The sequence below is a fragment of the Schistocerca nitens genome, chromosome 2, assembly GCF_023898315.1.
Source record: "Schistocerca nitens isolate TAMUIC-IGC-003100 chromosome 2, iqSchNite1.1, whole genome shotgun sequence".
Taxonomy (NCBI): Eukaryota; Metazoa; Arthropoda; class Insecta; order Orthoptera; family Acrididae; genus Schistocerca; species Schistocerca nitens.
The window spans coordinates 649486816-649514437 of record NC_064615.1 but is presented as its reverse complement, the minus strand read 5'-3'; the positions used below and the strand labels follow the sequence as shown (position 1 = coordinate 649514437).

Here is a 27622-nt window from a genome sequence, read left to right as displayed (position 1 = left end):
CCTCCCCTGTGCAAAAGTCTCACATTGCCATTTGAGTGATACATTTGAAACAGTTTTTACTTTTCTTTAATAAATGTCTCTGCATGTTTTAAAAAGGTGTTAATAAAATGACAGATTTCTTTACTGACACATACATTTGCAAAACATAAATTTCCATAGAAAATTTATTTACAGAATTGTAAGTCCAATAAACAAAGGAAATTTCAAATAAAATGTGTATTTATGTATGGAATATTGTTGATGACATCACAAAATTCTACATAAACCTGTCATTCAAAGTTGAATCTGAAACAGCTTCCATTTAATGCTTCATATAATTTTTTTCTGTCTTCAGAGGTTTCAGTACATTTTGTCTCATCACAGTTGTCCATCTCTTCTTCTTTAGCATTTGTTGTTGTACTGCTGGACAATGAAGAACATTTTTTGAAAAAATGAGACTTTTTGTCTGGTTCTACAGCAGCCAATCTCAGCTGTGTTTTTGCTGAAATATACAACAAAACTAAGATCAGCAATAACTACCAAAGTTTTCAAAATAAGATCTGGATAACAATTTACAACCTTGAAACATCTGGTATACGTATCTGCAATTAGAAAACATGCAGGAGCAACATTAATGGGTACAGCTGGAGCAACTGAAGACCCTAATAAACAGTGGAGTTGTTATCACACAGTTCACATCAAATTGCTAACTGACGAATTGGAACAATACAGTCGGAACCTGTTCCAATATATAGTGTGACATTTCTGTAGATTGTACTCTACAGCCTCCCTCCCTCTTGTGTCTTTTTTTTACTTCCATGGGATTTGGGGGTGGGGATACAGAATGTGCACACCCATGTGTGCATTTGGAAGACGTTAAAACATAACAAATACAAAGAAAGATTGCAAGTAAATGTAAACAGAAAAGAAAGGAAAATAATAGATCATAATTCTGGTTGGATGGAAAGAAATGACAGTGATAGGCTGAATATAAGCACTTTGTATGTGAAATGATACTTACAAAATAAGAGCCAATGTATTATGAAATATGCAAGCAGTGGACCGCAGTTGGAGACTCAACAGATTGTCAAGGAATAAAGATATAAACTGGCCCACATGACTTGAGTAAGTGTTAAAGTTCGGTATTTTCTTTCTACATGATATAGAGGCAAACCACTCAGAACTGACACATGTGAAAGAGAAAGACTTGGTAGACACAAGAAACCTACAAGAAATGATTGACTTCAAAGCATTTCTGTTTCTTTTATATGAGCTGCTGTATACTTTGTGTACAGAAAGAAAACGAAACCAAGGTAGAAGATATGGCATGATTTCAAAAAGTAATTGCCATGACTACTAATACATCTACCCCACTGTGACACAAGACAGACAATGCCTTCATGGAAAAATGTTTACAGTTGCTTATTGTACCCTGGCGTGCACCTCTTCATCCAAAGCAAATTGACAGCCACAAATGTCTTTTCTCAGGGCTCCAAAATACTGAAATTGCATGGGCAGAGAACAGGATTCTACGGAGGACGTGTAAGGACTTCCCAGCATAAATTTTGCAGTGTAGTTGAAACAACCTCAGCAAATGTGGACAGACCCACAGAAGTTTCACTGGGAAGCCCTTACACATCCCGCATACAGTTCTGATTTCTCCCCATGCAATTTCCACATTTTTGGAGACCTGAAGAAAGAGATTCATGGCCATCAATAAGCCAGATGATGAAGTGAATGCCTGGGTACAATCATGGTTCTGTAGGCAGCTTTAAACATTTTTCCATGAAGACATTGACCATCTTGTGTCACACTGGGGTAAATGTATTAACAGTTATGGTGTTTACTTTTGAAATAATAAATAGTTTACTTACTTTTTTCCATCTGTCTTGCCTTCATCTGACTGTCTCTTACATATGATGACGATGGTTGTAATGATACCTCATATTAACAAAATTGGTTGCCTGAGTAATCATCAATTCCTTAATATCATTTTTAGCAGACTGAAGTGTCAAAATGAAACTACTCAACTAGTGCAGAAACATACATGTCAAAAACTGAAATATATGCATTGTAACTGAGATTAAGAATAGTCTTCAGAAATATGAATTGTCATTAGCATGCAACCTCATGTTTTTATGAATGAGTGTTTCAAATTTCATTATTTTCTTTTTCCTACTATGGTGTGGTACTACCTAATGTATTTATCTAATGACTCTAGATTAGCTTACATAACAGAAAGTATAAAAAGGTTTTCTATGTTATAACGCAGAGGGCAAAACCTTAAATGTATGAGGGGAGTCCAATAAGCACTGCAACACTTTTTCTGAGAACAGTTTGGTTTTATTCAGGATTCCAATACACCATATTACTCCCCACTCTTTTGGCTACAAAATCTTATTTTCCAACATAATCTCTGTTCAATGTGAGGGCCTTGCACCACCTTACTGGCAGGGCCTGCATGCCTGCACGATACCCTTCTACTGGTCGATACCTGAACCAAAGTCTTGCTACATCATTAACCTCCCCATCACCCACATACTACTTCCAACAGAGTAAATCCATCATTAGGCCAAACAGATGGAAGTCTGAAGGTGCTGCAAGATCCGGGCTGTAGGGTGCACGAGGAAGAACAGTCCAATGAAGTTGTGTGAGCACCTCTCAACTGCGCAACCTTGTGTGAAGCCTTGCATTGTCATGGAGTAGTTCATTTGCATTTTTGTGGCAACAAACACACTGAACTCATTTCTTCAATTACCCGAGAGTAGCACAACACATTTCAGAGATGATTGTTGCAACCTGAGGGAGGACATCAGACAGAATAAAGCCTCCAGAGTCCCAGAAGACGGTCACCATGACTTTACCGGCTCAGGATGCAGTTTTGAACATTTTCTTCGGAGGAGAGGTGGTGTGTCACCAGTACACGGATTGCAGTTCTGTTTCTGGTTCGAAGGGATGAACCAATATTTCACTGCCTGTGACAATGTTCAAACAAAAAGGGTCACATGATCAGCCTCAAAACGTGCAAGCAATTCCACATAGATGGTCTTTTGTTGCTCTTTAAGGCTTTCTGTTAGGTGTCGAGGACCCAGCCAGGTACACACCTTTGAGCACCCCAACTGACGGACAAGTGTGTCAGCACTACCAACAGAAATGCCCAGCTGAGCATGTGATCCATCGATTACCTTGAATGAGAGTGTCTGCACATTCCAACATTACATAAGTCACAGCTGTGTGTGGCCAGCTGGCACACAGGAGATCTGACAGGTTTGTGTGACCTTGTTGCAATGATGAGGGACACAATGCACAATGACTCAAGAAGGTTTTGTTTACTGCCAGGTCTCCTTAAACACTCTGCAGGTACCTATGAATATTTTTGATGCTCTGGTTTTCTGCCAAAAGAAACTCAATGATAGCTTTCTGCTTGAATGCAACTCCATTACAGATGCCATCTTGAAGGCTAGTACTGCACTGCCACCTATAAGTCATGAAACTATAGGTGCTGAAGTGGCAATTCCCCAAAATGCCCAACAAAAAAATTTCGCGTTTTTTCAACCACAATTGGACCAGGAAAGAAAAGTGTTCATTACTTACTGAATGCCCCTCTTATATATGTCTCTAAATTGGGGGCTGAGTTACCTTCTCCAACATATTTCGCCTTGTCTGCTCCGCCCCAGGAAGAAACTAAAAGTTTCAAAAGCAGGATAGTGTCATGTACTTTTAAGTTTGACTGTTGGCAGTACCAAATATTTTGCCCCTGAAGCAATTCTGTCTTATTATTTGCACCTACTATGCTGTCATGTCCTTTCTAGGTATTACATTAATCTGATCGTTTCAAAGAACTTTAAAATATAGCACAACAGAAAGAAAGAGGTAACAATTTATAAAGCATGCAGTAAAATTTGCAAATTTTTTTTTTTCAAATGAGTTATTATGGTACTCATATTTAACATCCACTAAACAAATATTTTTGTCAATTACAATTTACACTGCTAATTCTACACAGTCTTTCATTTTACAATCCTTTCTGGCTGCAATCATAATTTTCAGAAGTCACCTTCTATCAGCCATTTATACTATATCAATTTTGCAGTTTCCCTTCACAGCAACTTGAAATTTTTGTATTTTCTCAAGTTCTACATTTCTTCTTAGGCCAATTTTTTGATAATCATCAAATTCAATTAAATCATTTATCTAAAGAATTCTTGAGTTTCCAATTCCTGGTTCTACCATAACACAACTTCTGCTACAAAGACAGACAACCACTTCACTTCACACAAGATTAGTGGTGTAAGCACTAATTAAAGTATATATCTAATTTTAAAAGCTATCATACTCTTGTTAAATTGCTTTTCCTCCTCCGACATTTTGACTCTGTAGTCACCAAATGTTGTCCTCATAACTTGGCGTTTTTTTATTAAAGGTGCAGTTTTGCTCTTTAGTACATTCAATGCGCGACTGGCATCTTGAGCTGGAACAAAAGTAATTTAGTTGTACTACCATAAAGCTACGCAACGTATGCGAGCTGCAAGCAACACTAAAGATTTATATATAATACTGTGATCACAGACACCTCTGCAGTCTTATGCAACACAAAAAGCAATTGGTTCTCAGCACACAAAACTTAAAATTTCCAAATTTGTGCCCTAACTGAACTCAAAAAGAGACTTCCTGCTTTTCATAAAAGTTGCTTTAACCATTAGTTTAACTGAGCATGACTCCACACCTGGCTCAAAAATTCATTGTTGCTGATGTTTCCAGCTACAATTTCTAAGCATTTTACCAAAGGTCCTACAACAGGTTACATGGAAATAACACCACTGGTGGAACGGAGTTGAGCAGGACTGTAATTTATTCAGCCACGAGGGATGAATAGCGCAAAGGAGATGAAATCAACGAAGATGTAATGATATGAAATATGTGACCACTGAAAACTGTTGCTGTGTCTCTATGCAGTACAAGCAGTCTTAACAATTAACCATAAATTGACATTTTTAAGCAAGAAGACTAATTCAATAATCTTACAAAATAAACGGGGAATGAGGAGAAGTGAAGCAGTGAAGCAATGCAAGGAGAACAAACCACAAAAACATAACAAGCACATCATGGCTACTCGTCATTATGAATTTCATCCAAAGTTACAGTATGCGCACAGTTTGGCCAGAAATAAAAGTGAGAGAAGTGGAAGCTCCAGATGGCTGTGTGTTTAGAATAAAATAGCAGTTTTTGTTGCAGGTTGGGCAAGGCATGAGCCATTTACATTGGAGTAGTTTCCAGGGAGCAGTTGGTGCATCAGAAAGAGTATGGAATGGTAATCTGATGGTTGTATCCCTCTGCAGAAACATTTTTTTTCCTTTTTATTTTTCAATTTTTACATTACTTACACTGAAAATAAACTGAATTAATGCTCAATATATTATATCTATTAATACGTTCACAACAGGCATTAAAACAACAGGAAAATTTAGGTTTGCAAATAAATTTCCAGGAAGGAATTGAGAGGTGTATACAAGAAAGTTGTATACAAAATTAGATACTTGCACTATTTTACTGTTGTGATTTATGCATGTTGGTTTGATATTCATAGTAAAAACAGGGGAAGAAATAATTTTCTCAGCACCTTACACATGTTATAATTACACCTAGTTCTTTTATAAGTACATAATTGTTTTAAAGTTTCTACAGAAAAATAAACTTGATTTACATTTATAATAGGTACTCTCTCAATGCACTGTTTGGCAGTGAACCATGTGTAACACATCATTTCACCAAATATCGGCAAGGATAGCTGATGTACAATGGAATGTACAGCCTCATGGGGATGCGTTTCCTTTTTCTCTCTCAATGAGATAAGAGCAGTTTTGAAACTTTTCTATCAAATTCTTTGCCTGACAATAACAAGAAACATCGTAAGGTTGCACTAGCAGAATGTATCTGGAGAGTGGGGGATCATTTTAATACTGGACAATGGCAATCCTTCACCATCTTAAATATCTAATCCCATGATTGTGGATTTGTTTGTTTTTGCCAAGAGTAAATTAATAGAGGAAATTCGCTCCCCTGCGTGTAAGAGTTCATTACATCAGTCAAAAGCTTTTTCTTTAAGACTGCTCTAAGTTTCCCAGATTGTGATAAGTAATGATGATAGTCCCATACTTTGCCACATAATCATCCACCATTGTTTGAATCTTCAGTCTAAAGGGCCAATACTCTCTTATTGGCATATGTAGACTGTTGGCAATAATTTTCCAGAAGGGTTACAGCATACTGCACTTTATACAAGTGGCTTACTTTGTTCATATACCGTCATTTCACAAGAACTACTTTTTCCTCTCAATGGTCCAGGATTTGGTTGTATGTCAATTGCTACTGGCAACCTGCAAAGAGAACATACAAATGTGAATATTTTGTTGTATGTGAGGTTAAAAAGAGTATTTCAACTGATGTCAATGAATGAGGATTCTCCACTTGCCTGTCTGATCGATGTTGATAACAAAATCCTTGTCATAACGGGGAGGGGGAGGGGGGGGGGTAAGAGCCTGAGCCCCACTCAAAACTTCTCTTCCCAGCAAGAGTTTCCTCTAGAGTGGCAATCTCTCTTAAATTTCCAAATTTCTGTTTGATGAATCTTATGCTTTTGTTTGACCTCTCTGATCATGTTTCTGAGGTTTTGAATTCCAAATCTAGAAACTCACTCACAGCAGCAAGTGCCCATTGTTGCAAGTTTCTTGTGGTGACTTGTTGGTTACAACTCTGCACTTCTACAAAGTTATCATATGTCCAGGTAACAACAGTGTTACATTTATCCTTTCAGGTTACATGATTTATAATGTGTTCTTCCCAAATTTTCAAATCTTGTGTATCTTCAACTGATGTTGTCCTTTCGCTTTTACATTCTCCAAATTTTGGGTGGGTTTTTGCAAGATTTTGTGACTGAATGGAACGAAATCTAGATTTTCTCATTTTTTTCCATCAGCGAGTCTTTTATACACACTTACAGCTATAGTTTAAGTGAAGTGACTCCGACAGAGGAATAATCCCTGTTCTCTTCTTTGGACCTGGAACCATTACTGGAGCCAACCGAAATGATCATCTCTTCAATTTGTTCTTCCAGCAGTCCATCATGAATCCATGTCTCCTCAACATACCTTCCTGGTATGGCTGACTACCCGAGACCACAAAACGTAATCAGTTTTTGTGGTTACATTTCAATTATTTAACTTGCTGATATTCTAGGAGATGATTGAGGTGTGAAGCTCCTGGTTTCAATTCTACATAATGTCAGGCAATTTGGACAAGTTTGCCAAAAAATAACATAGTCAAAACACACAAAATACTTTTAAAATAGGTTTAGTGCCCAAAACCTGATGTAAGGCTGATGCTAGACTGGCATGTACTAACTGCTGCCACGACTACTGTCACTAACGGTGTTATAAGATCCAACAATTACAGAAGCTTTCTACATATTGTTTAAATCGAGCATAACTGAACTTAAAATTTAAATTTATACACTTTCATAAAACTGGTTAAAGATTTTAGCTTTACCAATCATGACAATATCTATGATACACTTACTAGTTGAAAAATCTGTTTTCATATTAAAATTTCATGAAACAAGCATCGTTAATAATGCCTTAATCTTTTCTGTTAATTGCTTTTCAATTACAGTACAACTTTTGTTCCTAACATGAATCCTGCAGTCAGCTCTATCATAATTACTATTACTCTTCACTGTATTAATCCCACAAAGAATAATTTCAGCCTTCATGTTTACATTATGTTTAACATATTTTTGGATTGCAATACAATCTTCTTATAAATAGGTTGTAACTGAATATCACTGGTTTCATTTCATCATAATTTAACATGTTTTCATACATACATACATGTTACAATTTAAACTTCTGCATGCCCTTTGCATAAACAACACAGCATGATGGTATAGCAATTTCCGATATGTGTGGAATTGTATTCTTCATTTAACACTGTCTTATTCTGCTACATTACAACTAGTCCTGTAGGATAACATCTGCAATGGTTTCTTTTATCAGCTTTCAACCTCACTGAGCATAAGCTGCTTCTTGTTTCTTGCCCCATTATCTTTGACCTCGACCCTTTTATGCTCAATTACAAATTCCATTAACTCTACCTTATTCATTCCAGGTTCTATTTTATTCAATACAACAATTCTTTGTACTCAAAGTAAAATATCCACTTCCCTCGACTGTACTGTTAGAGCTTCCTTTATCACAAGAGAGTGGTATGGCACATTGTCCATCACTACTGTCAAATTCACAGGAATATTTTGCCACAGAGCACTAGAAAACCAGTCCATGAAAATTATAGCATTCATTTCCTCACAACAGTTACTTTGCTTCCTGAAGTGGACCAGTAATAAACAGAGCCAGTGTAAAGCACCATTAACCTGTCACCTTCTCCTAATGGTGCTTTCGTCATCACTTGTCCTGTGTGGTCCATCCACCCCTTGGTCAACATGAGACAAGCGTAAACCCATGTCTCATCCAACCACACCATGTCTTCGAATGAAATGCTCCTTGTGGCATGCAGATATTGGTACCTCGAGACCACTATATCATTTCTCTCAATGATAAACAACTGAGAGAAAAACTTTTCATGCAGTAAATTACGCTTGTGAAAACAATGCTGAAATGATGACCTACTCCTATTGAATAGCTCCACTCCTTTGGTGTTAAGAAGAAGTTTATTTAAAGAGGGTTATTCCTTATTCCACAAAATTTCACGATTGCAGCCTGATAACATCAACTTCATGCCATGATACTTCAGCTGACAATCACTCAATCATCTTCAGTTGAGTGTTCTGCTGGAGATCGTTAGTTCACATCACTACTTTTATACCAAAAATAGGTGTGACGATGCATATGCAAAGACAACCATTATATGAGTGACCTCTGTCAAGTTACTCTCCTTCTTCAAATATTGCTCCATCTATGGTGCACAGGCCACGAGAGTATTAAATTTATGATGGAATGGAGAAGGGTGGCTGTCTGCCATTTCTGGACATCTTGGAACCGGATCTAAAAGCACAACAGGATGGGGAGGGGGGGAGAAAGTAACTTGCAGTCACATAGGGGGGGGGGGCTACCATAAGGGGAGACTCTCCCCCTCCCCCCCCCCCCCCAAGCCTGAAGTGGAGGACTGCTATAGTTTAGTGTAAAATCTACTCTTTAACACTTTGGTAGAGGCCATCTCATCATCCACAAGGATCGCAGATAGTGAGATAAACAGGCCTACACCTTGCCACAGACCAGCCAGCAGGTCACACTCAACAAGAAAATGTGCTATCGCCACTAAACTACAGCAGTTACAGTGAGGCGTATCCTCCCGACGCAGAAGGAACTGGCAGATTCATAGTTGGCAACACAATGGCATCTGTTTTGAGGGGCCTGGAAAGATGCATGCCACACCTTAGTGAAGATCTGAAGCCTCGGAAAGTAGCTTAACTTTCTGCTTATGCTTGTGAGACTTCAATTTCTGTGAAGATTTCCCCATTTTATCTTCAGTGTGGGAACCACTGGTGCTGCAGGTATAGGGGGCAAGGCAGCTGGCATTCCCTCCCCCAGCTCTAAGACCAGAGTCAGGACGTGTCGTGCAAGATCATGTCACCGCATAATGTATGGACAGTGACACACCAGTCACAAAATCTGAGACTATATCACTCAAATGAAGTCTTTCAAACTTTTTCTCTGCATCTAGGTATGACAGGCAGTCAAGTGTTTTATACTCTTGAATTTTCTTCTCCCTCTTGAACACTGAGCACTGCAGTGAATGAGGAAGGTGCAGTTCCAGAGAGTTGACGCATTGAGGGTGTTTGGTCACAAGGGCTGCTATCGTGGGATGCCCGTCCACATGCTCTACAGATAGCCTCATTAGAACAGTGGGAGGGTATGTGTCCGATACTTTGGCACCTAAAAAATCTCACTGGAGGAGGAAAATAAGGCCCAACATCACACCTATAAACAATGACCTTAACCTTCTCAGGAAAAATTTTACTTTCGGAGGCTATGACAAAAGCTCCATTGTCCACTCTATTAACCTTAGGCCCCTCCTGGATACAGAGAAGAAAATTGGACTCCATGCCATGGCAGATTATTACACAGCTCTTCATCAGCTTGTAGCATTAAGTCCAGATGCAAGAAACACCTCTAATTCTTACTGAGATTGTTATGAGAAGAGATGGTGACTGGTATATCTCCTCTCTTGACGCAGAACTGAAGCGCCAGTGATTGATCAGCAAAACTCCATTTCTGATCTTCTCTATTAGAGCAACCTCCCCAGACCAATCTTCAATATTCTCGAGAAAAACAATGGCTTCGTTGTAGCAAAAGATCCACAATCAGTTCAGGAAAAACCAAGAACTCTGCAAACTGTCCACTTCCTTTTCCGGTTACCTGACTCTTTAATCTTGAGGCAGAGTCAAAGATGCAAATGCCACAGGATAGTAAACCTCTGCATTAAAATCACAATTACTCACTGTCCAGATGGCCATGTTGGCACAGCCACAAAATCCTTTTCCTCTGTATGCATCCAGCTCTACTTGATGCTTATTTGATTTACTACTTACCCAGCACCACCTGTTACTTTAAACCCACTCACAGAAATACATGGAAACTGCTTCCAATTTTAAGATATGCTAATGGAGATGTAGATATTACTTCCCTATTATCTACTACTGATCGTTAATTATAGTGTCCCAAACACCAACAGTGCTCAAGAATGGGTTGCACTAGCATTCTACACTCCTGGAAATTGAAATAAGAACACCGTGAATTCATTGTCCCAGGAAGGGGAAACTTCATTGACACATTCCTGGGGTCAGATACATCACATGATGACACTGACAGAACCACAGGCACATAGACACAGGCAACAGAGCATGCACAATGTCGGCACTAGTACAGTGTATATCCACCTTTCGCAGCAATGCAGGCTGCTATTCTCCCATGGAGACGATCGTAGAGATGCTGGATGTAGTCCTGTGGAACGGCTTGCCATGCCATTTCCACCTGGCGCCTCAGTTGGACCAGCGTTCGTGCTGGACGTGCAGACCGCGTGAGACGACGCTTCATCCAGTCCCAAACATGCTCAATGGGGGACAGATCCGGAGATCTTGCTGGCCAGGGTAGTTGACTTACACCTTCTAGAGCACGTTGGGTGGCACGGGATACATGCGGACGTGCATTGTCCTGTTGGAACAGCAAGTTCCCTTGCCGGTCTAGGAATGGTAGAACAATAGGTTCGATGACGGTTTGGATGTACCGTGCACTATTCAGTGTCCCCTCGACAATCACCAGTGGTGTACGGCCAGTGTAGGAGATCGCTCCCCACACCAGGATGCCGGGTGTTGGCCCTGTGTGCCTCGGTCGTATGCAGTCCTGATTGTGGCGCTCACCTGCACGGCGCCAAACACGCATACGACCATCATTGGCACCAAGGCAGAAGCGACTCTCATCGCTGAAGACGACACGTCTCCATTCGTCCCTCCATTCACGCCTGTCGCGACACCACTGGAGGCGGGCTGCACGATGTTGGGGCGTGAGCGGAAGACGGCCTAACGGTGTGCGGGACCGTAGCCCAGCTTCATGGAGATGGTTGCGAATGGTCCTCGCCGATACCCCATGAGCAACAGTGTCCCTAATTTGCTGGGAAGTGGCGGTGTGGTCCCCTACGGCACTGCGTAGGATCCTACGGTCTTGGTGTGCATCCGTGCGTCGCTGCGGTCCGGTCCCAGGTCGACGGGCACGTGCACCTTCCGCCGACCACTGGCGACAACATCGATGTACTGTGGAGACCTCACACCCCACGTGTTGAGCAATTCGGCGGTACGTCCACCCGGCCTCCCGCATGCCCACTATACGCCCTCGCTCAAAGTCCGTCAACTGCACATACGGTTCACGTCCACGCTGTCGCGGCATGCTACCAGTGTTAAAGACTGCGATGGAGCTCCGTATGCCACGGCAAACTGGCTGACACTGACGGCGGCGGTGCACAAATGCTGCGCAGCTAGCGCCATTCGACGGCCAACACCGCGGTTCCTGGTGTGTCCGCTGTGCCGTGCGTGTGATCATTGCTTGTACAGCCCTCTCGCAGTGTCCGGAGCAAGTATGGTGGGTCTGACACACCGGTGTCAATGTGTTCTTTTTTCCATTTCCAGAAGTGTATATGCTGTATCTTTTATGGCTGAGCTACACACACTCAAAATTCTCTCAACAAAATGAAGCCCAGCATTCCCCTTCACTACTACCAACCTCACATGCTCATTTCATTTCATATTGCTTTGCAAAATTACACCTAGATATTTAATCAATGTGACTGTGTCAAGCAATACCCTGCTAATACTGTGTTCAAACATTATAGGACAGTTTTTTTTCCTATTCATTCACATGCAATCACATTTTTTTTCTATATTTAGAACAAGCTGTCATTTAACACTTCAACAAGGAATTCTAAGTCATCTTGTACACTCAACAATGACACCTTCCAGCACATCACAGCATAATCAGCAAACAACCATAAATTGCTGTTCCCCCTGTCTGCCAGATCATTTCACACGCATTCAAGTACAATGTGCTGGGTTCTATCACTTAAGAAGTCTTCGAGCCACTCACATATCTCGGAACCTGAACTGTATGCTTAGACCTTCATCAACAGTCTGCAGTGGGGCACCATATCAAATGCCTTGGGGAAATCTAGGAATATGGAATCCACCTGTTGCCCCCCATCCATGGTTTGTAGGATATCATGGCAGAAAAGGGCAAGCTGAGTTTTGGACAAGCAAAGCTTTCTAAATATGTGCTGATTTGTGGACAAAAAATTTTCCATCTCAAAGAAACTTATTATATTTGAACTCTGAATGTGTTCAAGAAATTTGCAGCAAACCAATGTTAAAGACATTGGTCTGTAATTATGCAGATCTGATCTTTTACCTTTCTTTTATATATGAGTTAGCAGCACTTTTTTTCAGTCTCTTGGGACTTTGCACTGGGTGGGAGATTCACGATAAATGCAAGAGAAGGAAGGGGTCAACACCACTGAGTATTCTCTGTAAAACCCAATTGGTATTCCATCTGGACCTGGTGACTTATTGGCTTGCAACTCTTTCAGCTGTTTCTCTATGCCAAGGATGTCAATTCAATTTCTGTCCTCCATGTGGGAGTCTGTACGACAATCAACCAACAGTATGTTTCATCATACAATGTATGATTTCATGGCTGGTACTGATATCACTTAAAACTTCAAGTCTGTTGCGCCATAGTCGATGTATATAACTTTCTCCTAACATTTCCTCCGCGACAGCAGGACACATCTTCAGAGGTAAAATGGTGAACTCGAGGGAGCATCGAATATAAAGTTATCCATAAACAAATTGGCAACAACTGGATTAAGAGGACTACCCATAGTACCGTGTCAGTTCGTTCATAAAATCATTATTGTACTGAAAATAGGTTGTGGTGAGGCAGAGTATGAATAACTCCACGACCTATTTTCAATACAATAATGATTTTTACGAACGGATTGATTGGGTAGCTATGGGCAGTCCCCTTACTCCAGCTGTTGCCAATTTGTTTATGAAGAAATCTGAACAGGTGTTATGGACTGCCAGAAAAAGACAGTCAGGTGGCACTTCTAGGTCAATGATACTTTAGTAGATGGACACATGGTGCAGAGTAATTGGGTGCATTCCTGGTACATCTCAACAGTACCAATCCAAAAATACAATTTGCTATGGAGACAGAACAAAAGCCAGCAGAGTTTCTTGGATATGTCTGTTGTCAAACGAGGGGCTGATTAAAACCTTGGTAGATAGGATGCACAAAATTTCTGAACCGGCTTATCTAAAAGATGAGCTTGAAAATCTATGGTCGACATTCAAGAAGAATAGTTGTTCTAACAAGGTTATAGATAGAGCACTTAGCCCTAGGGAGAAAATCAGGATCAATGAGGAACGATGGCCACACAAAGGGAAAGTTTTCCTTCTGTTCATCAGCTTGATTACAGATTGTATTGGGAAAGTTTTGAGCAAATACATTCAGACGTATCACAAAGATAAAAGAATATTTAAGATCAGCAAAAGATATACAACATCCCTTGCCTACACCGGTTATATATAAAATTCCCTATAGTTGTCGACTGGTTTATATTGGCACCACAAAATAAAGTGTTAACACCCATCTCGTTGAACACAGGAGGAATAGCCACCTAGGATATACAGATACATCATCCACAATGGACCACCTTTACCAAGAGGATGATCTTGAAATAAAATTCACTGAGACGAGTGCCATGTCAAAATCATTGCAATACCATGCACATGTGTAAAGAGAGGCTATTGAGATTTATAAACACCATAATAATTTTAAGAGAAAAGAGAAAGGTGTTAAATTAGACAAAATGTGGATGTCAACATTGCAACTTAAGAATGATGTCTCATTACTTTCAATTGAGAATGTTGGCAACAAGCAATAATCTTGTCGCTGACATCACATGATACACTGTGGTGCCCTCTAAACTGCCTGTATATTCGGCAATCCCTCGAGTTCTGGTTAAAGTTTGTGTACATTGACCACAGCCTACTAGTCCCAAAGTTTTAAGTGAAAATGCTATGTTTGCATGATCCTCCTGTGTAAATGATTTCTTAAACATGAAATTTAAAACTTCAGCTTTCCTTCTGTTGTCTTCTGTTGCCACCCCAGACTGTTTGAAGAGTCACTAAACAAAAACCTTTAACCTGGTTAGCGGTTTGTGATTTTAAGTATGACCAGAACTTTCTCGGGTTCTTCACAATATCTTTCACTAAGCTATGATGGTGAGAATTTCTACTAACTTTTGCCCATGAACATTTGCATTTCCTTTTTTGAACCAAGAGTGCAACAATCTCTGTTTCCTCAGCATTTTCCCAATGTGATTATTAAACTATGGAGGGTCCTTCCATCCTTAACCCACTTGGCACACACATCTCCAGAGCATGATTTACACTCAGTTCAAACGTTTCATATAATTCCCCTACATCTGTCATTGTTGTTGTTGTTGTTGTTGTGGTCTTCAGTCCTGAGACTGGTTTGATGCAGCTCTTCATGCTACTCTATCCTGTGCAAGCTTCTTCATCTCCCAGTACCTACTGCAACCTACATCCTTCTGAATCTGCTTGGTGTATTCATCTCTTGGCCTACCTCTACGATTTTTACCCTCCTTGCTGCCCTCCAATGCTAAATTTGTGATCCCTTGATGCCTCAAAACATGTCCTACCAACCGATCCCTTCTTCTAGTCAAGTTGTGCCACAAACTTCTCTTCTCCCCAATCCTATTCAATACCTCCTCATTAGTTACGTGATCTACCCACCTTATCTTCAGCATTCTTCTGTAGCACCACATTTCGAAAGCTTCTATTCTCTTCTTGTCCAAACTAGTTATCGTCCATGTTTCACTTCCATACATGGCTACACTCCATACAAATACTTTCAGAAACGACTTCCTGACACTTAAATCTATACTCGATGTTAACAAATTTCTCTTCTTCAGAAACGATTTCCTTGCCATTGCCAGTCTACATTTTATATCCTCTCTACTTCGAACATCATCAGTTATTTTACTCCCTAAATAGCAAAACTCCTTTACTACTTTAAGTGTCCCATTTCCTAATCTAATTCCCTCAGCATCACCCGATTTAATTTGACTACATTCCATTATCCTCGTTTTGCTTTTGTTGATGTTCATCTTATATCCACCTTTAAAGACACTGTCCAATCCGTTCAACTGCTCTTCCAAGTCCTTTGCTGTCTCTGACAGAATTACAATGTCATCGGCGAACCTCAAAGTTTTTATCTCTTCTCCATGGATTTTAATACCTACTCCGAATTTTTCTTTTGTTTCCTTGCTCAATATACAGATTGAATAACATCGGGGAGAGGCTACAACCCTGTCTCACTCCTTTCCCAACCACTGTTTCCCTTTCATGCCCCTCGACTCTTATAACTGCCATCTGGTTTCTGTACAAATTGTAAATAGCCTTTCGCTCCCTGTATTTTACCCCTGCCACCTTCAGAATTTGAAAGAGAGCATTCCAGTTAACATTGTCAAAAGCTTTCTCTAAGTCTACAAATGCTAGAAACGTAGGTTTGCCTTTTCTTAATCTTTCTTCTAAGATAAGTCGTAAGGTTAGTATAGCCTCACGTGTTCCAACATTGCTACGGAATCCAAACTGATCTTCCCCGAGGTCCGCTTCTACCAGTTTTTCCATTCGTCTGTAAAGAATTAGTGTTAGTATTTTGCAGCTGTGACTTATTAAACTGATAGTTCGGTAATTTTCACATCTGTCAACACCTGCTTTCTTTGGGATTGGAATTATTATATTCTTCTTGAAGTCTGTGGGTATTTCGCCTGTCTCATACATCTTGCTCACCAGATGGTAGAGTTTTGTCATGACTGGCTCTCCCAAGGCCATCAGTAGTTCTAATGGAACGTTGTCTACTCCCGGGGCCTTGTTTTGACTCAGGTCTTTCAGTGCTCTGTCAAACTCTTCACGCAGTATCGTATCTCCCATTTCATCTTCATCTACATCCTCTTCCATTTCCATAATATTGTCCTCAAGTACATCGCCCTTGTATAGACCCTCTATATACTCCTTCCACCTTTCTGCTTTCCCTTCCTTGCTTAGAACTGGGTTGCCATCTGAGCTCTTGATATTCATACAAGTGGTTCTCTTCTCTCCAAAGGTCTCTTTAATTTTCCTATAGGCAGTATCTATCTTACCCCTAGTGAGACAAGCCTCTACATCCTTACATTTGTCCTCTAGCCATCCCTGCTTAGCCATTTTGCACTTCCTGTCGATCTCATTTTTGAGACGTTTGTATTCCTTTTTGCCTGCTTCATTTACTGCATTTTTATATTTTCTCCTTTCATCAATTAAATTCAATATTTCTTCTGTTACCCAAGGATTTCTATTAGCCCTCGTCTTTTTACCTACTTGATCCTCTGCTGCCTTCACTACTTCATCCCTCAGAGCTACCCATTCTTCTTCTACTGTATTTCTTTCCCCCATTCCTGTCAATTGTTCCCTTATGCTCTCTCTGAAACTCTCTACAACCTCTGGTTTATCCAGGTCCCATCTCCTTAAATTCCCACCTTTTTGCAGTTTCAATCTGCAGTTCATAACCAATAGATTGTGGTCAGAATCCACATCTGCCCCTGGAAATGTCTTACAATTTAAAACCTGGTTCCTAAATCTCTGTCTTACCATTATATAATCTATCTGATACCTTTTAGTATCTCCAGGATTCTTCCAGGTATACAACCTTCTTTTATGATTCTTGAACCAAGTGTTAGCTATGATTAAGTTATGCTCTGTGCAAAATTCTACAAGGCGGCTTCCTCTTTCATTTCTTTCCCCCAATCCATATTCACCTACTATGTTTCCTTCTCTCCCTTTTCCTACTGACGAATTCCAGTCAACCATGACTATTAAATTTTCGTCTCCCTTCACTATCTGAATAATTTCTTTTATCTCGTCATACATTTCCTCAATTTCTTTATCTTCAGAGCTAGTTGCCATATAAACTTGTACTACTGTAGTAGGCATGGGCTTTGTGTCTATCTTTTCCACAATAATGCGTTCACTATGCTGTTTGTAGTAGCTAACCCGCACTCCTATTTTTTTTTATTCATTATTAAACCCACTCCTGCATTACCCTTATTTAATTTTGTATTTATAACCCTGTAATCACCTGACCAAAAGTCTTGTTCCTCCTGCCACCGAACTTCACTAATTCCCACTATATCTAACTTTAACCTATCCATTTCCCTTTTTAAATTTTCTAACCTACCTGCCCGATAAAGGGATCTGACATTCCACGCTCCGATCCGTAGAACGCCAGTTTTCTTTCTCCTGATAACGACGTCCTCTTGAGTAGTCCCCGCCCGGAGATCTGAATGGGGGACTATTTTACCTCCGGAATATTTTACCCAAGAGGACGCCATTATCATTTAATCATACAGTAAAGCTGCATGTCCTCAGGAAAAATTACGGCTGTAGTTTCCCCTTGCTTTCAGCCGTTCGCAGTACCAGCACAGCAAGGCCGTTTTGGTTAATGTTACAAGGCCAGATCAGTCAATCATCCAGACTGTTGCCCCTGCAACTACTGAAAAGGCTGCTGCCCCTCTTCAGGAACCACGTTTGTCTGGCCTCTCAACAGATACCCCTCCATTGTGGTTGCACCTACGGTACGGCCATCTGTATCGCTGAGGCACACAAGCCTCCCCACCAACGGCAAGGTCCATGGTTCATGGGGGGGACATCTGTCATATTAGACCTAAACGAAGTCAATTCATTTATCAAATGTAACTGCTTATCTGCTTCTTCTAGCACAAATACTCTCCTAGCTTTCTTGACAGATTGATTAGTTTTAGTAGCCATCATTGGTATGATGACAACTTGATTAGTAGTATCTTCTCTATACTGTCACCGCCATTAAAATTAGGCCTGTTTGTAGGTAGAAGTTCTAAAATATTTCCACCATCTGTGGGTTGTCTAACCAGTAGTTCAAGACAGCTTTCAGAAAACTGTGTTCAAATGTACTTCACAAGATTTTCCGTCCATATCACCTGCAGTGAATCTATAGATGTCCCAGCCAATACTCAATGTTCAGAAGATTAAAGTCACCTCCAACCAATACTGCATGATCTTGGGATTTTCGCGCTGCTGAGCGTAGACTTTCCTTCAATGATTCTACAATAATTTTAGCAGAACCTAACGGCTAGTAAATCATTTGATAATTAACTTGAGTTCACCTAAGCCTGCTACTTGTGTCCACTTAACTTCACAGTCAGACTCAATTTTGTCCTCAATAGACAGAATATTTTTGTTGACGGCAATGAACACTCACCCTCCTACAGCACCTAACTGTCTTTTCAATATACATTCCATAATTTGCTAAACATTTGAATAGTTCAATAATTTACTGTTAAAATTTTGACAGTTGAAGTGCCTATTTTGTACACTATCTGTTTCCACGCTATGCATATCAGAGGACCTAAAACTAGCGCCTAGTCTTTAAAAAAAAAAACCTTCGCATTCCACTACCTGAGTAGCAGCTTTCTTTGTGTAGAGCTTCCCTGACCAATCAAGAGCAGTTGTACAACTCTACACCCCACAACATAGGTCTGGAAATCTGCAGCCATGACAACCACAGACTCAACGGAGCCTCTGGTTTAGACTCTCCACTTGGCAGCAAACCAAAGGACCCTGATCAACTCTGGGTACGATGCTGCAAATTGTGAGCTTTGTTTGCACTGCCGACTACCGCACCCTGCCCCTCCTTAGCCACAAGCACAGTGTCCTCCATGTCTGGATGAGGCCCCCCAGTAAACACACTGAGTGAATATTGGAACTTGGAGTAACAAGTGCAGTGAATTTGGAGTCCTGTGTTGGGTACACTGGAAGGTGCCCACACGCAAAAGAAGAGACACCTGAGGTACCCCACTGCTAGGGCCAGTTTATCCACTGCTGCCACACCCCGAGGCAGCAGCCTGCAGACTGTTGAATGTGGCCATAAGTATCTTCAGTTGTTCACAAACTGCAGCCAGTTGCTCCTGAGTCTGCATACAGCATGCACGCAACCTATCCGTCCTAGTACTACTAACTTGAGTATCAAACAATGAAAACAAATAGAAAAAGCTATTTATATGATTCACTAGTCTCCTGGTGCTTCACCAATGTAGGCTGGCAGCTGACTGGTTGTGATCAATGGTTATTGGCCATCTAACATGAATGACTACAGCACTATAGACCATGTGAGTGTAAACTTCATCTTTACAAAAATGTCTGGCAGATTTGCTGTTGAAACGTTTATGTCATCTGTAAACATGGTATATTTGCACTCAACACTATTCACAGCAGCAGGCAGATCATTATTAAAAATTAGAAACAAAGGACCCAATCCTGTGAGATTCCTTTACCAATAACACCACAGTCTGAGACGACAGGTGGTCCTGATTCGTAATCCACAACTTCCATAATTACTTTCTGCTTCCTGTTAGATTTTGGCAGGTTACCTAATGAGCCCCTGATACAATACTGCTGGGCTTACTCTGATAGTAGCTGGTGAGCCACTCAACTGAAGGTATTGTAGTCGGATCACAGAATACAGCCAATGGTGAACTGTCCTCCTTTACTGACTAAAATATCTTCAAAAATTTGAAGACTTACTGTTCAGTCAATGCTTTTTTTAACCAAATTGTTTTCTATATAAAATACTACTGCTTGTTCAGTCAATGCCTTTTTTTAAACCAAATTCAAAATGGCTCTGAGCACTATGGGACTCAACATCTTAGGTCATAAGTCCCCTTAAACCAAATTGTTCTTTATATAAAATACTTAAGTGTTCAAGGTTTTTGATAATCCTTGCATTCAACCATCTGTCAAATACTATTGAAGACACTAAGATGTGAAATCAAACTGTAATTGTTCATCTCTGAAGCACCCTCTTTTTTAAAAAAATAAAAAAACGGTTTAAAAAAGGGAATAAACCTCAGTAGATTGCCAAGTCAACGAAGTGGCTCAGTATTAACATATTTGCTAGAGTATTGTTTCAGTTGCTTGCTTGAGGTATTGTCCAAGCTAGATTAAGGATAATTTTTTAATGACACAATGGTATTCTTAAGTTCTCTGGTTCTTATACATTGTCCAGTCACATTAATGTGACCAGCTGTCGAAAGCTAGAATAATCATCTTTCACAGTGCATACTGCTCTGTGACATGCAGGAAGAGAGTAAGTTAGGTTCTGGGAGGTGCAATAAGGATGTGGAGCCATGTCAACTCCAGCGCCATGGCCAGCTATGCAAGATTTCTCAGTTGGGGATCCATGGTATGAACAGCCTGATTGAGATGGTCCCACAGATTCTCGATTGGGTTTAAATGCGGTGAGTTTGTTGGCCAGGGAGTATAAAACTCATCCTGGTGCTGTCCAAACCATGCACATAAATTGTGGGCTGTGTCAAACTGCATTGTTCTGCTTGTAGATACCAAGGACAAAGAAACTGCATGTAGGGGTGGGCATGTGCCCAAGGATAGATGCATACTTCTGTTGATGCACTGTGCCTTACAGAATGATGAGATCACCCAGGGAATGCCATGAAAACATTCCCCAGATCATAACACTCCCTCCTCTGGCTTGGGCCCTTCCGACGATTGTTGCAGAATATTTGTTTTCATATGTTTCATGCCATACATGCCAACAGTCAGCTGTCTGACAGAGCACAAAACATTATTCATCTGAAAAGGCTGCCTGTCACCACTCAGTGGACCAGTGGATGTACAGTTGTGGTACTGGCATGCAAATTCAAGCCTTCGTCACTGATGAACAGCATTCAGCATAAGTGGATGAACCTGGTGCCTGCTGTGGAGGCACATACCCAGTAATGTCCACTGAATGATTTTTAAGTATAAACTGTTGGTAACCACTTGTTTCATCTGGTTGGTCAGTTGCTCAACAACCACATGTCTAATCGCTTGCAGACATCTCTGCAGCCGTCATTCAACCTTGCACCACAGTTACTCGGTGCCAGTTTTGGATAGTGCCATTTTTCCATGCACAGTACACTTTAACCATGGTAGCAAGCAACAGTCTACAAACTTAGCCGTTTCGGAAATGCTTCCACCCTAGGTCCAAAGGCCAATGATCATGCTACACCGAATTTCAGATAAATCGCTCCTTTTTGCATTACAAAAACTGCACTTTTTCTTACCCTCCCCCCCCCCCCCTTTCCTGACACGCTTTATATACCCTCCACTGCTAGCACTGCCAATTGCCATCTATGTGTGGTTATTGCACATTGACTTTAAACTGAGGTGATGGTCACATTAATGTAGAAAATAACATCATTTCAGTGCAGTGTTTAGATCTTGCTATTTGTTAAAATTGACCGCCTCACAAAGATTTGACTTACAACCTGTGTGTTCAGTGACACTTAGGAAGTGTTCATTGAAGATCCTGGGGGGGGAGGGGGGGGGGGGGGTTATCACTAATTATATATTGTTGTGGTTAATGACGATGTAGGAAGCCTTTAGGGGAGCAACACCTGTCTCACTTTTTATAACATTCCACATACCTTTGACGTTGTTAGTTGAATTATTGGTTATGCCCAACACACAGGGTTGGAAAGGTGACATGCCTTGAGAGTTAGTGAAGACAACAGATGTCAATAAAAATGAATGTTACCGAATCAGAGTGCTCTGTGGCATAGTCCAAAGTCTATGTTCAATCCATTTCACACACTTCTTGTTATAAAGGACAGACTACAAGGTAACTCAAAAAAGCTGTAATACATCATAGACAATAATATGACAAATATTTTGATAGATAACCTATTATGTTCATATATCATACATCAACTATGGGGAAGGAAGGGCGCAGCTACTCAATTTTTACCACATCTTTAACCATTCCTATATAACCTTCACACGGCTTTTTAATTTTTTTATTCTCTTATGTTCACAGAATGAGTGTTAACACCCCCCCCCTCTCCCTCTCTCTCTCTCTCTCTCTCTCTCTCTCTTACCTTGCCTTGGAGTCATTTTATCTGTATGAAGCACTGCCTCCAACTGGCGAATACACCAGTACAATTCTAACTGAAACTGCTGTGTCTGTTCACTGCTATCTTCTGCACTTGCAGCAATTTGGTCATTACCATTATGGATTGGTTTTGATCCATTTTTACCCTTGGAAGTATGACCCTATGAAAAAGACAGATCACATTTATTTATTTATCAAATAACACTTTATCATACACCCTATAAACATTCTCTCATACTGCAATGCCTATCACACAAGGATGTAGCTATACATACGTAAACAACAGTGTGTTAGTGTGTTATGTGAAGCATTTCCTCCAAATTTCCTTGTGACAGTTTATTGATGGTCACCATAAAATCCAACTGGACAAGTTGGTGCCTAATGATTAAATTTCATTAATAACACTTAAGATCAAATTCAACTAGATGTCTACACATTTTCTTTCTTTCTTAATTCGCTCCTGGTGAAGACCGAAGCAGTTCCACGAACTGCCGTCTCACAGTTGTCAACATTCTAATAACACACACACACACACACACACACACACACACACACGTATGTACTGGTGGTCAGTTTCTTGACACACACAGTACACAGCACTGTCCATTCAAAGTCGTTTGAAAATAAATAAATCAAAATTATAAGAATATGCCTGCCAGTTGAAGTGTCACTTCATGTGATGGCTAACATAGACATGGACCGAGGGATGACAGGGGTAAGTCATCACCCCAGCATTTGCTGTGCAGGGCACCCTCTTGTCCTGGAAATGAGAAATCATTTCCAAAGGCAGGAGAACCAGCTGATTTACAATGGCATAGGACATGGAAGGCAAGGGGAAACCACCATATTAAAGAAGTACGGTTATCCCAAGCATCAGCAGTAAACCATGCCAGTATCTTCCGTAAAATTTTCTGGAGATAAAATAGTCCCCCAATCAGATCTCCGGGTGGGGACTGCAAAAGATACAGACAAGGCGAAGAAAAAGAATCCCAATTTTAACATAGCAACTTGGAACATGAGAACGCTGCTCCAGTATAGCAAATAAGAAAATCTAAAACTTGAAATGGAACGATTGGAAATCGATATCCTAGGCATATCGGAGATGAGATGGTCCCAACCAGGTGATTTCTGGTCTGAAGAATACAGTCATTCACATTGGAACCGACCAAAATAGACCGGGAATGGGAGGAGTTGGAATAATTTTGAGGAAAAACTATGGCTCACGTGTCAAGGGATATGTGCAATACAGCTCTTGAATAATGCTAGTCAAACTTGAAACTAAACCAAAGGACACTCTGATAATACAAATATACATGCCAACATCCAAAGAAGTAGATGCAGTCATTGACGAAATATATGAAGAAATAAGTAATGCAATGAGAAATGTTAAGGGAGATGAGCATGACTGCCACTGGGGACTGGAATGCAATTGTGGGTGAAGAACCGGAGGAAGGAATTGTTGGCAAATATGGACTTTGACGAAGAAATGAAAGAGGAGATCGACTAATCGAGTTCTGCTCGAGGCACCAATTAGTTGTTGAAAACACACTTTTCCAACATCACAAACAAAGAAGATACACATGGAAGGCCCCTGGAAACCTGAGGAGAAAACAGATTGATTACATTCTAGTGAAAGCACATTTTAGGAACCAGGTAAAAGATTGCAGGAGCTATCCATCTGCAGACATAGGCAGTGACCATAACCTGGCCCTCATGAAAAGTTCACTCAAATTTAAATGTTTGAAGAAGAAGCCAGTAAAACTTAAATGGGAACTAGAAAAACTGAAAACTGAGAGACTGGCAAAGCACTATGCTATTGAATGGATTACAACAGATATTATTGAGCCATTAGAAAACATGAGATTATACAAAAAAGACACCTGTTGAAAAAAAATGCACCTGTTGAACAAGGAAAAGCTGCATACAGAAGACTACGGAATTTAGTCAATAGGTAATCTAGGAAGGCAAAAGAAAATTTTCTTGAGGAAATATGCAGGGAAGTCTAAAAAAAATATGCAGAACAGAAGAAATGATTTAGCCTACAGAACAGCAAATAAATTTTGTAACAAACTTTAAACAACACTCTCAGCTACATTAGAAAATAAAGAGGGGAAAATGCTGTTTGGTGAAGAGATGGAAAGAATACACAAAGGAGTTGTATGCCAGAACACCTCTTTCGGAAAAAGTAATACAAAGAGAAGAGCAAGTAGACGAAGATGACAAGGGAGATGACATCTACATCTATATCCATACTCCGCAAGCCACCTGACAGTGTGTGGCAGAGGGTACCTTGAGTACCTCTATCGGTTCTCCCTTCTATTCCAGTCTCATATTGTTCGTGGAAAGAAGGATTGTCGGTATGCCTCTGTGTGGGCTCTAATCTCTCTGATTTTATCCTCATAGTCTCTTTGCGAGATATACGTAGGAGGGAGCAATATACTGCTTGACTCTTCGGTGAAGGTATGTTCTCGAAACTTCAACAAAAGCCCGTACCGAGCTACTGAGCGTCTCTCCTGCAGAGTCTTCCACTGGAGTTTACCTATCATCTCCGTAACGCTTCTGCGATTACTAAATGATCCTCTATCGAAGCGCGCTGCAAAAATAATTTGACAAAGCTCTAGAAGAACCACATGACAACAAACCAATGGGTATTGAAGATATCCCTGCAGAACTAATAAAGAATGCTGATGACAGCATGAAAATGATACTCCTTAAACTTTTAGGTCCATCTATAACACAGGAGAGATACCGACAGACTTCCAGAAATGCATCATTGTTCCTACAGCAAAGAAGGCAGCAGCTACAAAATGTGAACAGTACTGAACTTTAAGTCTAATATCACATGCGTGTGAAACTTGACAATGGGAAGAGAAGAGAGAAGATGGCTAAAGGCCCGGGAGATGTGGTACTATGGTATAGAAGGATGATGATGATGATCAGACAAAGTAACACATGAAGAGGTGCTTAGAAGAGTCTAGGAAACCAGATTTCGATGGAGGCACATCCAAACAAGAAGAGACAAACTTGTAGGGCACAGCCTACAACACAATAAGATCGTTGGAATAATAGCAGAAGGAGCTATTGAGTGAAGGAATCAGCGGGAACAACCAAGGATATCATACATGCAACAGATCATGAATGACACTGAATGTAACACATACGTGGAAATGAAGAGGAAGGCAGACAAAAAGAGAGGAATGGTGCTCTGCTGCAAACCAAACTCAGGCTTGAACACTAAAAGAAGAAAGATGCAGCCTGTCAGTTCTCATCAACAAATGTCTTTACATAAATATTATACAACTTTCTCAGCGATACACATTACGGATATTAACATTCTGGGGTTCAAATTCACAGAACGCATACAGCTAACCCAGCTGCCTGCGCCACGCTATACGGGAACACTGGGTAGTCACAGTGGAAGCCAGTACAATGTTGCCTGGGTCCATTAACTGAAACGTTTCAACTACATTGTGATGTTTAGTACCAAAACACTCAATGCTTTGTATCGCATGTAGCTTCTCTATATATCAGATGAACTATACTGATCGATTAATATATGCTTTTACCTCCAACTCTTGAAATCTTCCGTCTCTAAGACATCGGCACCACATGCTGTTAAACCCTAACCTTCCTTCCTTTTTTCTTCAAATCTCACTTGCTAACCTATACAGAACTCAAGTACGAAAACATCACATTCACAGAACTCATACAGCTAACTCAGCTGCCTGCTCCACGCTATACGGTAACACTGAGTAGTCACAGTGGAAGCCAGTACAATGTTGCCTGGGTCCATTAACTGAAACGTTTCAACTACATTGTGATGTTTAGTTCTAAAACACTCAATGCTTTGTATCGCATGTAGCTTCTCTATATATCAGATGAACTATGCTGATCGATTAATATATGCTTTCACCTCCAAATCTTGAAATCTTCCGTCTCTAAGACATCGGCACCACATGCTGTTAAACCCTAATCTTCCTTCCTTTTTTCTTCAAATCTCACTTGCTAACCTATACAGAACTCAAGTACGAAAACATCACATTCACAACAGAACTCATACAGCTAACTCAGCTGCCTGCTCCACGCTATACGGGAACATTGAGTAGTCACAGTGGAAGCCAGTACAATGTTGCCTGGGTCCATTAACTGAAACGTTTCAACTACATTGTGATGTTTAGTTCTAAAACACTCAATGTTTTGTATCGCATGTAGCTTCTCTATATATCAGATGAACTATACTGATCGATTAATATATCCTTTCACCTCCAACTCGTGAAATCTTCCGTCTCTAAGACATCGGCATCCACGTGCTGTTAAACCCTAATCTTCCTTCCTTTTTTCTTCAAATCTCACTTGCTAACCTACACATAATTCAAGTACGAAAACATCAGAATAATCTACCAATACAAGCATACTTTTCTTGTCTGAGGCATTCTCGATTATAATGTTTTCCAATCACTTTCTTTCGGGCGATAGGCTTTATCCTCTGATATGTATGCTCTTTTTAGATCTACTTGCACCTTAGTACACACACACACACACAAACCTAACCCCACACGTCGAATTGGTTGCAAACAATCCGCTTCACATTGAAGTCACTTAAAAACTGAGGAATGCATAGAAGCAGTGCCCCCTAGTAGCTGTGGTGCATAACCAGGTTAACTTGTGTCCGTAGAGTAAGTAGGTATTGTGTTTGTAAAGGCGCGTTTACACTAAGATCGCAACATTGTACGGAACATTGTTCGTGGCTAGTAATGGACTACCGATGTTCGCAACATGGTGGCAACATGTTCGCAACAGAAAATCAATGTTCCGCGACTACGTCAGTAGAGATCAATGAAACATTGTTCGTGGCCTGCTATGACTGCGCAGCGCTAGTGTTCGTTTGCTCTGATCTGGAGTGCAGTGGTGCGTAAATTTCACGTCCCTTCATTTTTATTTGAAATGCAGTGGTTACGAGACAAAATTTTCCAGTTGATATCGCTCTATGAGGCACGTTGCGAAGGTTACAAAAATACTAAAATCAAACATGATTCATC

The 27622-nt window shown here is 40.5% G+C and overlaps 2 protein-coding genes across 9 annotated transcripts in view; both read right to left on the bottom strand.

The window, feature by feature from the left end:
- Nucleotides 1-27622, bottom strand: part of LOC126236761 (clavesin-2-like) — a 600452-nt gene that overhangs the window by 295139 nt on the left and 277691 nt on the right. The gene's annotated exons all lie outside the window — the stretch shown is intronic.
- LOC126236765 (UPF0488 protein CG14286-like) lies at nt 147-27400 on the bottom strand. Of its 4 annotated transcripts, none has more exons than XM_049946330.1 (5): nt 26945-27400; nt 26150-26593; nt 22570-22744; nt 4316-4450; nt 147-481 (listed from the first exon to the last, which is right to left on the bottom strand). In XM_049946330.1, the coding sequence occupies exons 2-5, from the start codon at nt 26192-26194 to the stop codon at nt 270-272; spliced, it is 567 nt and encodes a 188-aa protein (XP_049802287.1). In that variant the 5' UTR covers nt 26195-26593; nt 26945-27400; the 3' UTR covers nt 147-269. The 4 variants fall into 4 exon arrangements, with proteins under 4 accessions (XP_049802287.1, XP_049802288.1, XP_049802289.1 ...); XM_049946331.1 differs by having other exon boundaries at nt 26497-26593; XM_049946332.1 differs by lacking the exon at nt 26150-26593 and having other exon boundaries at nt 26999-27399.

What these genes read in the sequence shown, in the direction of transcription:
- LOC126236765 (XM_049946330.1), bottom strand. Translation starts at nt 26,194, where the DNA reads ATGTGGTGCCGATGTCTTAGAGACGGAAGATTTCAAGAGTTGGAG. An exon ending in GAAGATTTCAAGAGTTGGAG is followed by an intron (nt 22,745 to 26,149) that starts GTAAAAGCATAT and finishes TCTTTTTCATAG; the next exon opens with GGTCATACTTCCAAGGGTAA. An exon ending in TAAAATGACTCCAAGGCAAG is followed by an intron (nt 4,451 to 22,569) that starts GTAAGAGAGAGA and finishes CTTTTGTTCCAG; the next exon opens with CTCAAGATGCCAGTCGCGCA.